General features: G+C 44.5%; 1 protein-coding gene across 6 annotated transcripts in view; it reads left to right on the top strand.

The window, feature by feature from the left end:
* The window catches only part of TAOK3 (TAO kinase 3), a 226,053-nt gene extending 211,935 nt beyond the window's left edge, over positions 1–14,118 (top strand). For 4 of the 6 annotated variants that reach the window (XM_023204461.2, XM_023204442.1, XM_023204451.1 and 1 more), the window contains exons 18-21: positions 473–712; positions 2,161–2,373; positions 11,564–11,746; positions 12,763–13,988. In XM_023204461.2, coding sequence (XP_023060229.1) covers positions 473–712; positions 2,161–2,373; positions 11,564–11,746; positions 12,763–12,924 — 798 coding nt within the window. In that variant the 3' untranslated portion in view covers positions 12,925–13,988. Of the gene's footprint in view, positions 1–472; positions 713–2,160; positions 2,374–11,563; positions 11,753–12,762 lie in introns of those variants that run through there. The other 2 variants (XM_023204435.2, XM_023204482.2) reach the window with 2 other exon arrangements.
* Positions 14,119–15,271: the final 1,153 nt, after the last annotated feature.

Genomic DNA, 15,271 nt, shown 5'->3' with positions numbered 1-15,271 from the left:
CCTGACATCAGGCTTCCACCCCAGACAGTTATGAGAATTTCACCCTGTGAGATTCAAGCATCTTATGTTTGAAAAGTTTCCTCACATGATTTTTATGGGCAGTCAGGGTGTAGAACCACTAGCTTCACTGAAGAAATATTTATGTAGACCTATGCATAGCACATCACCTAACTAAGGTTCACAGCAGCTCTGTGAGGTAAAAGGGAGTCAGGCAAAATTAATCCCATTTTACAGATAGTGCAGTAGTGATTGCTGTGAAGTTGCCCATTTTGTAAGTGGTGGACCTAGGAACAGAATCTAAACCTGAAGAGATTTTTAATTTAATCTCATTAAGTTCTGCTGCCAAACACTAATGGGTTTAATTAAGAAATGGTTAGCAGTGCCATTCCTTGCCATCCCTCACTTAGTTGTGCATTGCTTCCAGTTCCTCTCCATTCACCTCTCTCTGTTTATCTTTTGTTCCTGGATGCAGGAACTAAATAAAAAGAGGACCCAGAAGGAGATGGAGCATGCCATGCTAATCCGGCACGACGAGTCCACCCGAGAGCTAGAGTACAGGCAGCTGCACACGTTACAGAAGCTACGCATGGATCTGATCCGTTTACAGCACCAGACTGAACTGGAAAACCAGCTGGAGTACAATAAGAGGCGAGAAAGGGAACTGCACAGAAAGCATGTCATGGAACTTCGGCAACAGCCAAAAAACTTAAAGGTAAGAGGAGATAGCAGTTCCCTATTTGTGCTTCTGGACAGTGTTGGACCAGATCAGTGGTTTCTCTCCCTGAAGTGTCAGAGTCACCTGAGCAACTTTTCAGAATCACAGATTTCTGCGCCCCACGCCTATTGCATCAGAATCTCCAATTGTAAAGCACAGAGTCTGTATTTAGGCTCCTGAAAAGGAGATGTTGGGCAAGCTGGTTTGGAAACTATTAGTATACTACATTATCTATCAATTTGTCCTCATATCCATTATGGAATTTCTCTGAGCACTTCATGACCTGCCCTCTTCAAAACTGGACTAATAGCAGTTTATGGTTCTAATCCCAGGAAATAAGGAAGTTATATTGGTGTTAGGTACTTTGAGCACCACTGTATTGAGAAAGACTCTAAAGCCACATCCAAGCTTAGGAGGAAAGAGTGTCATTTATTAGTGATGTCTGTCGTGGTCATCAGGAATGAATGTACAAGTGCCTGACATTTACCGCTTCTGCACTAGAGATGCAGAGATGTGAAGGAACTCCTGTGGCCCTCAATGCCTCCAGCTAATTTTAGCTGACTGCTAATTAGCGAGTTCTGTGTACTAAGCCATTGCTATATATCCAGGAGGACATTGTCAGTGTTGGCACAGATGTGAGGCCAACCTCGATCACCCTGGCTGTGCATCTCTTCAGTCAAATCCTAAGCTAAGCAGTGATTTCTGTCACCATTAGTCCTCAGAGTGTTTGTGAAGTGCACACATGACTATGGGGCAACCTGATGGAATGCCTTCTGGGCTTAAAATGATATATTCTACCTTCTCTTTGCCCAGATGCTTATTTGATATTGCTACATGCAAGCACAACCTCTTAATGGGGAAAAAATTCTAAATCACTTTTCTCTTTCAGTTTATGCTGAAATCCAGTGGAAATGGGTTAAGATATGAGGTACTATCCATATGCTGTCCTTTATGGAGTTGATAAGAAATTGCTATAAACCAGAGCAGTGAGAGCTGGCTTATATAATGCTATCCCCTCTCTCACTTGGAAGCAGAGTGAAACACAAAAAGGAAAAAAAAAGGAAAAAAATAATGAACAGTGGAAGACACTGAAGTGTCTATCTGACTAGGAAAGCATGAAAAGAGTTGCCACTCTTTCAGCAAGCTAAGCTACATAATATCCCTCAATCTGCTTAGAGTTGTCATCCCCTTGTAATAGTCCATATTTTCTTTGGAGCCATTTGTAAATTCAAAATTACTTACAGTCATTCAATATGAAACCAAAAGTATAGGTGGAGTTAACTTTTGCTGTGTCATACATACTGCTTGATTTTTATTGATTAGCAATGTGGGTCACTGCACCAAAAAACAGATGCTCTCAGCACTTGTATTATATCATTATAGTAGAAGGCTTTCTGCATTTACTGATGTGCCTTTATTTTTCCTTTGTCACTTTTTCTACCCAGGCCATGGAAATGCAAATTAAAAAACAGTTTCAGGACACTTGCAAAGTACAGACCAAACAGTATAAAGCACTCAAGAATCACCAGTTGGAAGTTACTCCAAAGAATGAGCACAAAACAATCTTAAAGACACTGAAAGATGAGCAGACAAGAAAACTTGCCATTTTGGCAGAGCAGTATGAACAGAGTATAAATGAAATGATGGCCTCTCAAGCGGTAAGTGGTTAGGTTTGGTGCCACGGCTTCAAGAGCTTTGGGAATCGAGAAAATCCAAGATCCAGCCTGTTGTTCCCAAGATGATTCTTGCACAAATTTAGGATATTGATGTTTTTCTGCCCAAAGGACTGAGGAAAGGACGACGCTGAATAAAGCCAAGCCAATGTGGATACTTGCTGGAGTGTCTTATAAGATGGAACTCAAGGAGTGACATGCCACATCAGACCTGTGGCACATAGGGACTTTGAGGGCAAATGTGATAGATACCACATATGATATCATGTGTTCATTTATCAAAGATTTTACTGACTGCCCTCCCCCCAACTAATATCAGGCACAAATGAATAAGACAATCCCTGCCCTTAGGGAGCCCACAGTCAAGTGAGGAAGACAGACACACAGACACACTCATGCATTAAACTTATTAAGCATCAGTGTTCAGCATTCTGCTGGACTCAGGGTGAGCTAGACAGACAATTTGTCAGTCAAGCCAGGTGGTCAGATAATGAAGTGGTAATAGTAAAACATGGTAAGTGGGGCCAGGCGTGGTGGCTCAGGCCTGTAATCCTAGCACTTTGGGAGGCCAAGGCAGGTGGATCACAAGGTCAGGAGTTCAAAACTAGGCTGACCAACATGGTGAAACCCCATCTCTACTAAAAATACAAAAATTAGCTGGGCGTGGTGGCAGGCACCTGTAGTCCCAGCTACTCAGGAGTCTGAGGCAGGAGAATCGCTTGAACCCGGGAGGCGGAGGTTGCAGTGAGCCGAGATCATGCCACTGCACTCCAGCCTGGGTGACAGAGCGAGACTCCATCTCAAAAAAAAAAGTAAGTGGTTTGAAATGGGAGGTACTGGGGGTCAGGGGAGAACAAGTAGGACTAACTAAGCTGGTCTAGGGAAATCTTCCTGGAGGGAGCCAAGAAACTTTAAGGAATTCATTGACATAAACCGATTTCTTGAAACTGGAACCTACATAGGCAAAGGTTCAAACAAAGGAAAGTATATAGAGACAGAAAGAACTTTGGTGTGAGCCCAAAGTTCAAGAAGGAAGATTGCAGGAACCTAGAATGGAGAGGTCAGAAAGGGAGCTTGGGATGGAAGCTTGCCTGGTAATTTGGTGAAGATTTCCCAAGGAGATGAGTCTTAAAGAGTAATAGTTTACCAAATAGGCATAAGAGAAAAAGTTATTCCTGACAGAGGATACAGTATATGCAAAGACTTAGAGGCCTGAAAGAGGATGACACATTTGAGAAACAATGAGTAATTGCTATGGCAAGAGTATAGGATGCTTGTTGAGGGAAAGTGGGAGGATAGTCAGGGTCAGAGCCTGAGAAGCCAGGAGTTTGGACGTTATTTTGTAAGCAATGGAGAGCTGTTGAACCCTGTTTTAAGAAGGAAAGTATAACTGGATCAGATTTGTGTTACGGAAAGATGTTGGCAGAAATGTGGCAAATATAGGTAAAAGGACCTGTTAGGAAGCCATTATAATAGTCCAGGAAAAAGATGATGAGAGAACATGCTAATGGAGATGGAGAGGAGTAGGAAAGGTTTTAAGAAATATTTAGGAGGCCGGGTGCAGTGGCTCACGCCTGTAATCCCAGCCCTTTGGGAGGCTGAGGTGGGTGGATCATGAGGTCAGGAGATCGAGACCATCCTGGCGAACATGGTGAAACCCTGTCTCTACTAAAAATACAAAAAATTAGACTGGGTGCGGTGGCTCACGCCTGTAATCCCAGCACTTTGGGAGGCCGAGGCAGGCGGATCATGAGGTCAGCAGATCGAGACCATCCTAGCCAACATGGTGAAACCCCATCTCTACTAAAAATACAAAAAAATTAGCCGGGTGTGGTGGCAAACGCCTGTAGCCCCAGCTACTCGGGGGGCTGGGGCAGGAGAATGGCATGAACCCGGGAGGCAGCGTTTGCATTGAGCCTAGATCACGCCACTGCACTCCAGCCTGGGTGACAGAGCAAGACTCTGTCTCAAAAAAAAAAAAATTTAGCCAGGCATGGTGGCAGGCACCTGTAGTCCCAGCTACTTGGGAGGCTGAGGCAGGAGAATGGCATGAACCCAGGAGGCGGAGCTTGCAGTGAGCGGAGACTGCCTGGGTGACAGAGCGAGACTCCATCTCAAAAAAAAAAATTTAGGAGGCAAGAATGGAAATAACTTAGTGACCAATTTGAGAGGTTTGACAACAGAGTAGAATAGGTCATTATCTTGCCAAGCTAGAACAATAAAATAGTGAGTTTGTATGCCTGCAAGGATAATTGACTAAGCTGTACACATGGTATCTGAGTTTCGTGGTTGTCCAGGTAGAGAGGTACAGAGGTACAGATAATGGAAACCTGTAGTTTAGGAGCAATTTCAAGATTAAAGGCAAAAGGCTAGACTTCATTGTTATGTGGGTGCACTTGTGGCTGGTAGGAATAGATGAGATCTGCTGGGGATGGGAGATATTCTTAGAGAGGAAAGAGCTAAGGACAGAGTCTGGTAGGCACCAACATTTGACGGCTGAGTAGAAGTAGAACAAAAATGAATAATCAGAGACACAGGAAGGGAACCCAAAGAGAGCGTGTCACAGGAGCCAGAGCAGGGGTTTCTAACTGGCAGCATCACATGTTGCAGAGATCAATGAGAAGAATAAACTTTGAGGTGTTCATTGGACCTAGCACTGGATTCGTCCATTGCTTGTCTCAGAGAATCAGTGGAGTGGTGGGACTGGGAAACATTCTATAATGTTTGGATTATAGAATGTTTGGATATTATAGCATTGGATGAGGGGTTGTAAAGTGAAATCCAAATGGTAGGTGAGACCGCTTTTCCCAGATCCTCATCAATGAAGGAAAAGAGAACAAGAGCTGTAGCAAAAGGAGGAGATAGTTGAAGGAAGACTTCTGTTGGTTGGGAGAGGCTTAAGCATGCATGTTCTTAGGCCGAGGATGGGAGCTAGTGCGTTCATCTATTCATCCATCCAGCAAGTATTCATTGAGTGCCTACATGATGTACCAGGCATCCGGAGATACTGTGGTGGATAAGACAGTCATGGATCACGTCTTCATGGAGTTTATGGAAGCATGGAGGAAACAGACATTGAAAAAGTCTACTCCATGTAATGGCAGAGCAAGAGCAAGGTGCCGACAGAGTACAAACAGGAGAGCTCGCCTGGTCTGGAGAGTCAGGAGAGGCCTCCCTGGCACAATGGCTGTGTAGGCTGGGGAGCCTACACATGAGGAACACATGTGTGAACGTGGGGAAGGCAGTGGCACTTCGGAAGAATTCACAGAAATCTGTTCTGTTTGGGATGTAGGGAACTAGGAGAGGACCAACGTGAGAACAAGACTGAAGGGGTAAACAGGCTGGGTCACGTAGGGGCTTTCAGGCTTTGGTAAGAATTTTTGTCTTTATCCGAAACAGTGAAAAGCCATTGGAGAGTATTAAGCAGGAAGTGACATCAGATTTGTGTTTTTGAACCATCACTCTGGTGACATGGAGAATGGCCTGGGAGATGGGAAGAATGGATATTAGGAGATGATTTGTGAAGTTACTTTTACCCGGGGTACGAGGGAGTGGGAAGTAGACTAGAAAAGGGCAGTTGGGATGAAGGGGAAAGTTACTAAATTTGGTGGGAGGTAGAATTGAGAGTACTTAATGACAGGTTGAATGTAGAGTCCAGTATTCCGGATGACTTCCAGTCTCTGGTTTGAACAAAACAGTAGATGATGGGCGGGGCATGGTGGCTCACACCTATAATCCTCGCACTTTGGGAGGCCAAGGCTGGCAGATCACCTGAGGTCAGGAGCTCGAGACCAGCCTGGCCAACATGGTGAAACCCTGTCTCTACTAAAAATACAAATATTAGCCGGGCATGGTAGTGCACACTTGTGTAATCCCAGCTACTTGGGAGACTGAGGCAGGAGAATTGCTTGTAACCAGGAGGCAGAGGTTGCAGTGAGCCAAGATCATGCCACTGCACTCCAGCCTGGGTGACAGAGTGAGACTCCATCTCAAAAAAAAACAAAAATGCCGGGCGCAGTGGCTCACACCTGTAATCCCAGCACTTTGGGAGGCCGAGGCGGGTGGATCATGAGGTTAGGAGATCAAGACCATCCTAGCTAACACGGCAAAACCCCGTCCCTACTAAAAATACAAAAAATTAGCCGGGCGTGGTGGCGGGCACCTGTAGTCCCAGCTGCTTGAGAGGCTGAGGCAGAAGAATGGCTTGAACCCGGGAGGTAGAGCTTGCAGTGAGCCAAGATCACGCCATTGCACTCCAGCCTGGGTGACAGAGCGAGACTCCGTCTCAAAAAAAAAAAAAAAAAAACAGTAGATGATGGTCTACCTATATTTACCTATATGGTGAAAAAGGAAGTGGAACAGATTGGGGAGTGGGAAGGAAAAGGTGATGTGTTGGCTGTGTGGAGCCTGAGAGCCTGGGAAACATCCAGGGGAGGATGTCTCTAGTAGACCAGAGGAGCTCGTCTGGACCTCAGAAGGAAAGTCTGAAATAGAGGTTTAGTGTGGGAGTCATTTGCACATATGTAGATGGTAAATGAGGCTTTTGAAATAGATGAGATTCTTAGGAAGAGCGGTTAGAGGAAGAAGAGGGTCCAAGACAAAGACCTTAGGAACACCCGCATTTAAGGGCCAGGTAGGTAAGGACTACTGGCAAGGGAATAGTCAGGGAAGACAAAAACCAAGAAGTTGTGGTATCTCAGAAGATAAAGATTTCAAGAAGGAAGGGGCAGTCGGCAATACCAAATGCTGCTGGAAGGTCAGGTAATGGGCCACTTCCAGACCATCATGGGTCACCTTAACATGAGCGGTAGAAGTAGAGGGTTAGGATCAGAATGAGTGCGAGGAAAGGAGTGGAAAGAGAGGTGAAAGGCAAAAGAGAAGGAAGAAGTTGGTAAGAGACGTAGAGGTTGATAGGGTTTTTGTCTGGTTACTCTTTATATTCTCAGCATCTGCAACAATGTGTGGCATACAGCCAGCATTCAGTGAATGTTTGTTATATAAAATGGGAGAGACCAGGCATGGTGGCTCATGCCTGTAATCCCAACACTTTGTGGGAAAGGTCACCTGAGGCCAAGAATTCTTGACCAGCCTGGGCAACATAGCAAGACCCCATCTCTACAAAAAATACAAAACTTAGCCGGGCGTGGTGGCACATGCCTGTAGTCCCAGTGACTTGGGAGGCTGAAGCCCAGGAGTTCAAAGCTGCAGTGAGCTATGATCACACCACTGCACTCCAGCCTGGGCAACACAACAACACTGGGACTCTTAAAAAAAATAAATAAGATGAGAGAGAACAGGATCAGAAATAGAGGTCAATGATTACCCTCGAATAAAAGGAGAGAAATGCCCTTTCTTCTGAGACAGGGAGAAGATAAGTGTGTGATCATTACAGTATCCTTCACTGACTACTTACCATGTGGCAAGTACAATGGTAAATATCTCGTAAGTGTTATCTCATTTCACTTTTGTGAAACCCCTTTGAAGTAGTTACTGTTTTGACCCTAATTTACCTGTGAGGAAACTGAAGTTCACTGAAGTAAAGCAACTTGCTTAGGACAGGAGTTGGCAAACTTTGTCTGTAAAGGGACAGATAGTAATTAACTTTGTGGACCACAGGGTCTCTGTCACAGCTACTCAGTTTTGCCATTGTAGCACAAACGCAGCCATAGACAAAATATAAATTAATGAGTATTATCAGTGTCCAATAAAACTTTATTTACGGCCGGGCGAAGTGGCTCATGCCTGTATTCCCAGCACTTTGGGAGGCTGAGGCAGGGGGATCGCCTGAGGTCAGGAGTTCGAGACCAGCCTGGCCAACTGGTGAAACCTCGTCTCTACTAAAAATACAAAAAAATTAGCTACTCATGGTGGCGCATGCCTGTAATCCCAGCTACTCAGGAGGCTGAGGCAGGAGAGTCACTTCAACCAGGGAGTTGGAGGTTGCAGTGAGCCAAGATCATGCCACAGCACTCCAGCCTGGCGACAGAGCAAGACTCCATCTCAAAAAATATATATATATTTACAAAAAGAGGCACCAGGCTAGATTTGGCCCATGGGCTGTAGTGTGCCAACCCCTGGCTTGGGGGTAAGGGGGAAGGTCACATAGCTAACTAGTGGTGGAGCTAGGATTTGAACCCATCTTGGGGGGAATCCTGTACACCTGTATGCTTGGCTGCTACTATGTTATATTGCCTCTTATATCTTTTTCCTCAGTGTAAGCCACTGTAAAGAACAGACATATTTACCTATACTCTTATAAAACTTTTTAGTGGAGCCAGGCACGGTGGCTCACACCTATAATCCCAGTATTTTGGGAGGCCGAGGCAGGCGGATCACCTGAGTTCAGGAGTTTGAGACCAGCCTGGCCAACATGGTGAAATGCCATCTCTATTAAAAATACAAAAATTTAGCTGGGCCTGGTGGCACTTAACCTGTAATCCTACTCAGGAGGCTGAGGCAGGAGAATCACTTGAACCTGGGAGACAGAGGTTGCAGTGAGCTGAGATCACACCACTGCACTCAGCCTGGGCAACAGAGTGAGACTGTCTCAAAAACCAAGAAAAAACAACTTTTTAATGGATTTGATGTGTGTAACCTTGGGTGATAAATACTAAATGCTGGAACATCTGATTTCTAGCACTGGGCCGTCAGAGTCAGAGCTGGTACAGAACAATGGTACCAGTTACTGATAATAATAATAGCATGCCAGAAATAAAAGGAAATGGAGATGTTCTGAATGTTTAAAAATCTTTCGATGGTCTAAACTGACCATAGAATGAACCTCTCACCCACTTAGCCGGGGCGTACAGCAACTAATGCAGACAAGTGGAATAGGACTTCCACTTCCTTTACTGATAAGGAACCTCCCATATCAAGGGGGAACAGCCCTCACTGGGAGCCAGTAAATCCTTTGGCATTTACCTGTGAGTCTGTTCCTGCCAAAGACTATGTATTGTGTCTAATGTCTCTTATCCCTTCATTCCTTACTGGGAAAATGAGAACTATCTGTCCTCTTCAAGGGTTTTTTTTTTTTTTTGAGACGGAGTCTCACTCTGTCGCCCAGGCTGGAGTGCAGTGGCCGGATCTCAGCTCACTGCAAGCTCTGCCTCCCGGGTTTATGCCATTCTCCTGCCTCAGCCTCCCGAGTAGCTGGGACTACAGGCGCCCGCCACCTCGCCCAGCTAGTTTTTTTGTATTTTTTAGTAGAGACGGGGTTTCGCCATGTTAGCCAGGATGGTCTCGATCTCCTGACCTCGTGATCCGCCCATCTCGGCCTCCCAAAGTGCTGGGATTACAGGCTTGAGCCACCGCGCCCGGCCCTCTTCAAGGGTTTTAATGAAACCTAGTTAGGATTAATTTTTAGATGGTACCTTGGAAATATTACATAATTTATTTTATGTTCCTTTAATCTCTATATCTAAAACTATTTTCTTTCTTTCTTTTTTTTTTTTTTTTTTTTTTTTTGAGGCAGAGTCTCGCTCTGTTGCCCAGGCTGGAGTGCACTGGCACTATCTGGGCTCGCTGCAAGCTCCGCCTCCCAGGTTCACACCATTCTCCTGCCTCAGCCTCCCGAGTAGCTGGGACTACAGGCACCCGCCAGCACACCCGGCTAATTCTTTGTATTTTTAGTAGAGATGGGGTTTCACCATGTTAGCCAGGATGGTCTCGATCTCCTGACCTCGTGATCCACCGGCCTCGGCCTCCCAAAGTGCTGGAATTACAGGCTTGAGTCACCACGCCCGGCCCTTCTAAAACTGTTTTAATGTAACATTTCGAAAAGTAATTTTTCAATCAAGATATGTGTATTGTCACAAACTGTACATAAGGTGGAGAGTAAGTATCTTGGAAAAGTGGTCAATATGGAAACACAGATAAGCTCAGGGTAGATGGACTGATTCAAGGGTTCTAATCTCAGTTCTCAGCCAAACTGAGGGCCTGCCAAAATTGGACCAAACCAAGCCTGTGACCAGGGGTCATCATTCCTAAACACTGTCCTGCTGATGGTCCGAAGCCTTCAACTCTGCTTTGAGAAGTTGGCACTTCTGCTTGGCTCATTCTCCATGCAGGATCTGGGTATCTTGTATATGACAAAGTTCAGGCATTGCTTCAAAGCAGTTATGCCTCTTAAAATTATCAAGGGTACCTACCCTCTGTGGGGAAAAGATTTTTTCTTTTTATGAGACAAAGTCTCTGTCTCCCAAGCTGGAGTGCAGTGGTGTGATCATAGCCCACTGCAGCCTCGAACTCCTGGGTTCAAGAGATTCTTCTGCCTCAGCCTCCCAAAGTAGCTGGGACTACAGGCACATGCCACCATGCCTGGCTAGTTTTTAAAAAAATCTTTGTATAGATGGGGCTCTCACAATATTGCCTAGGCTAGTATTGAACGCCGGGCCTCAAGCAATCCTCACACCCTGGCCTCCCAAAGCAGTGAGATAACAGAGGTGAGCCACCAGCCAGGGAAGAGATTTTGAACCACTTGGAGTTTTGGATTGGCTGGCTAGCAAGGTAACTTTTATAGCCGACAATAGGTGCCAACATTACTACTTGGAGCGTAACAGTACTGTGGTATATTCCTCAAGTTTTATGGAAATTGGATTCATTTTTTTAGAGTTAAGCATATCTAAATGATTTTAGGGTTAAAGATCTTGAAATAAGGACATGATCAGTTGAAACCAAAATAATGATAACTGCTACTATTTCTTGAACACTTGTAATGCATTGAGAACCGTGCCTAGGATTTTATATGAATTCTTTTATTTAATCTTCCCACCAATCTCAGACGATAGGAACTATTCTTGTTATTTTCTTGAGGATGAAACATGAGATCTAGAGAGGTAGGTGATGTGCCAAGGTGTACCACACACAAGTGGATGGTAGAGCTGTAACTCAAGCCCAGGAGCCTACCTCCAAAGCCGACAGCTGTAGCCTTCCTGACGCCTGCTGCTGTGGTTTCAGACCATACTGAAAAGAATGTATTTGGTACGTTGTAGCCCATTGGGCAGACTTGACTGTTTTTGATTCCTAACTCTGAATGTACCCAGAGCATCTGTGTTTTTGAGGGGGGAACCAATTTCAATCCAAGTGAGGAAGCCTCTTCCAGTAGTCACCAGGGGCTGTAGGCCACCAAGGGCTGTAGGCAAGGGTGCATGACCATGAGTGTCTTCTGTGCCTGCAGTTACGGCTAGATGAGGCTCAAGAAGCAGAATGCCAGGCCTTGAGGCTACAGCTCCAGCAGGAAATGGAGCTGCTCAACGCCTACCAGAGCAAAATCAAGATGCAAACAGAGGCACAACATGAACGTGAGCTCCAGAAGCTAGAGCAGAGGGTGTCTCTGCGCAGAGCACATCTTGAGCAGAAGGTATGAGAGCATTACCGGGGGTCCCATGCCACTGGGTGGAAGGGGGCATGGCTGAGGGAACTGCCATATATGCAGCCTTCCTTAGTTGGAGATTAAACTGGGCACTTTTCACTTATCTGCTTTATGCTACTGGTACCCTTGCGAGGTAGGCATTGTTCCCATTCTGCAGGCCGAAACACCAAGGCACACATGTCTGACCCCACATCCTAAGTCTTTCTGCTACTCTGCTAGGAAACCCTCAACGTTCCCAGCCAGAGGAATGACGAGGGTTGCTGGGGGGATTGATGTGACACCTGAAAGGTACTGCGAGCTGATAGCAGGGCTGCCAAATGGCACGAGGAAGCCAAGCGTATAATAGATTTGACTTTTCAGCTATTTTTAAACTGAGAGAAATCACCAGCAGGGCTCTTTAAAAAAAAAATTTAAATGATGATAGACTGCTATTGCCATGCATAATAAATGTTATCCCAACTGAAAATATGCATTGCTTTAGATATTCTGAGGAATATGAAGTAGAAAAGATTTCATAAGGCATCTCAAAGCTGTTAAGCATTTATTTGCTTAACCAGTTATTTGCACTTTCTTCCAGTAGTTCCCTGAGACCAACATAACAGACTATTTTCCCAGCTCCTGTTCTAGAACTAAATTACTAATGACCCAGGAGGCATTTGGCTCTCTGTGGGAAAGCAGCACAATCCAATTGTGCTTGAGTGTCTTTTAGCTTCTCCTGAGCCATCCCCTAACACAGGACACTGACCTAGATCTGCCCAGCTGCTGAGCTTGCTAGAATGGCATTGCCAGCCCCAGGTGGACCCCAAACATTTTTATTCTTGTGAGCAAGTTTTAAATATAATGATTTAAATGCATTGATCACAGGACTCGGCCAGCCTTCCTCGGTCCTCCCTTAGTTCCTGTGTGTGTGTGCACTTCATATGTGTGCCTATATGTGTGTGCATGTCATGTGGGTGCCTGTTAGGAGATGCTTTCCGTTAAGAACTGCATTGTGCTTGTTTCAGATTGAAGAGGAGCTGGCTGCCCTTCAGAAGGAACGCAGCGAGAGAATAAAGAACCTATTGGAAAGGCAAGAGCGAGAGATTGAAACTTTTGACATGGAGAGCCTCAGAATGGGATTTGGGAATTTGGTTACATTAGATTTTCCTAAGGAGGACTATAGATGAGATTAAATTTTTTGCCATTTACAAAAAAAAAAAAAAAAAGAAAACAGAAAAAAATTCAGACCCTGCAAAACCACATTCCCCATTTTAACGGGCGTTGCTCTCACTCTCTCTCTCTCTTACTCTTACTGACATCGTGTCGGACTAGTGCCTGTTTATTCTTACTCCATCAGGGGCCCCCTTCCTCCCCCCGTGTCAACTTTCAGTGCTGGCCAAAACCTGGCCGTCTCTTCTATTCATAGTACACGTCACAGTATTGATGTGATTCAAAATGTTTCAGTGAAAACTTTGGAGACAGTTTTAACAAAACCAATAAACCAACAACAAAAAAAGTGGATGTATATTGCTTTAAGCAATCACTCATTACCACCAATCTGTGAAAGTAAAGCAAAAAAATAATAATAATAAATGCCAAGGGGGAGAGAGACACAATATCCGCAGCCTTACACCTTAACTAGCTGCTGCATTATTTTATTTTATTTTATTTTTTTGGTATTTATTCATCAGGAATAAAAAAAAAACAAAGTTTTATTAAAGATTGAAAATTTGATACATTTTACAGAAACTAATTGTGATGTACATATCAGTGGTGACATATTATTACTTTTTGGGGGATGGGGGGTGGGTGGGGTGAAGAGATCTTGTGATTTTTAAGAACCTGCTGGCAAGAGTTTAACTTGTCTTCAGCATATTCTGATTGTATCATAATCATTTTCTGCTGTTGCAGAGGATGTGAATACACTTAAAGGAGCTCACAGAATCCCAGTAGCACAAATTGGGCTTTGGCAAATCGTGTATTTTGTGTATAGAAGGAATTTAAGGAGAGGTATTACTTATTTTCATATTGTATTTTAACTGTTTCTCTGATCAAATTTTTTTACTTCCTCCTCCTGTTGCTCCCCACCTCCCTCCTTTTCCAATTCAGTATTTGGAGTTCAACACTGTCTCTCAATCAGATCATCTTGATCTTTTTCTTTACTTCCCTTCCCCTTCCTAAGTCCCATTTCTTGGTCATAAATATTGCATTATTCACACTTTCAAACTGTGTATTTTCTTACAATAAAAAATGATGAAAAAAAAAAAAGGCTTTACTTCTTTTGCATGCACTTTAAAAACAAAACAAAACATTTTTCAGGTTCCAAGGAAGAGCATGATAACTGTCAGAGCTTTTAATTATATTTGTAAATAAAAGTGTTCATCACATCGCCTTGCTGTGTTATTGTAGCAGGAGGTTTCCCTTCTAGGTTCCCCAGTTCACAATTCAGAGGGACAGCCACCCTCCTGAAACTGTTCTCCACAGCCGCGGTCACTCAAAGAAGAGCCGTTCAAGACTTTCAGGTAAAGCTACGTCTTCCAAGTTCTTCTCTGGGGCCGAAGATAGCATTGCACCATTCGATGTGGGCTCATGGTCAACTGCACCTTTCTGTCCTGAAGAACAGAAGGCATCCATGCACACACACACACACGCACACAGAACCCCCACGTGCCAGGTGTGCATAGAAGCATGCATTGCTGAAGAGAGAAATTGGGCACCCTTAAAGGAAAGCAGGCTGTGGAGAAGGCACCATAACCAAATATTTGAAATGATCCCATGTAATATTAGACCCCCCTCCCCTCATATTCTGCTTTTATTAGAATAATTTTACATGTAAAACAATGAGATAGTAAAAAATACAAAATTTCAGGGATATGATTTGGGGGTCAGGACAATCTCAGTAAGATCCCATATGCTTAAAGGCTGTATCAGGCTTGTCCAACCCTCCTTATTTTGTTGTTACTCTGTTTTGTTTTAGGCTTTTGGCAGCCTGAGGCTATGGTTTTTGGTTTCCGTGTCTGGTGATACATGGAAAAGGGGGATGAGGAAGGGGCTTTACTGGCCCAACCAGAAACAGAAGCTAAGAACCCGGAGACCCCTGGAAATTGCTCTTTAGAATATGATGACCTGGGATGGGCCCAGCACTTTGGGAGGCCGAGGCGGGTGGATCACCTGAGGTCAGGAGTTCAAGACCAGCCTGGCCAACATGGTGAAACCCCGTCTCTACTAAAAATACAAAAAAATAAGCTGGGCGTGATGATGGGTGCCTGTAGTCCCAGCTACTTGGGAGGCTGAGGCTGGAGAATCGCTTGAACCCGGGAGGCAGAGGCTGTAGTGAGCCAAGATCGCGCCATTGCACATCAGCCCAGGCAACAAGAGTGAAACTCCATCTCAAAAAAAAAGAAGTACGATGACCTGAAGATCATTCTTGTTTCCTACAGGATGTTCATGTGTCAGAGACAAATGTGACCAGTCATGTTCACAATGATAGGCTAAAGCAGAAAGGTATACTCATAAAATTAAAAAATAATTACC

Source organism: Piliocolobus tephrosceles, chromosome 10 (genome assembly GCF_002776525.5).
Source record: "Piliocolobus tephrosceles isolate RC106 chromosome 10, ASM277652v3, whole genome shotgun sequence".
In the NCBI taxonomy this organism is placed as follows: domain Eukaryota; kingdom Metazoa; phylum Chordata; class Mammalia; order Primates; family Cercopithecidae; genus Piliocolobus; species Piliocolobus tephrosceles.
Note: the sequence above shows the minus strand (reverse complement) of the source record. Positions and strands in the feature narration are given on the sequence as shown.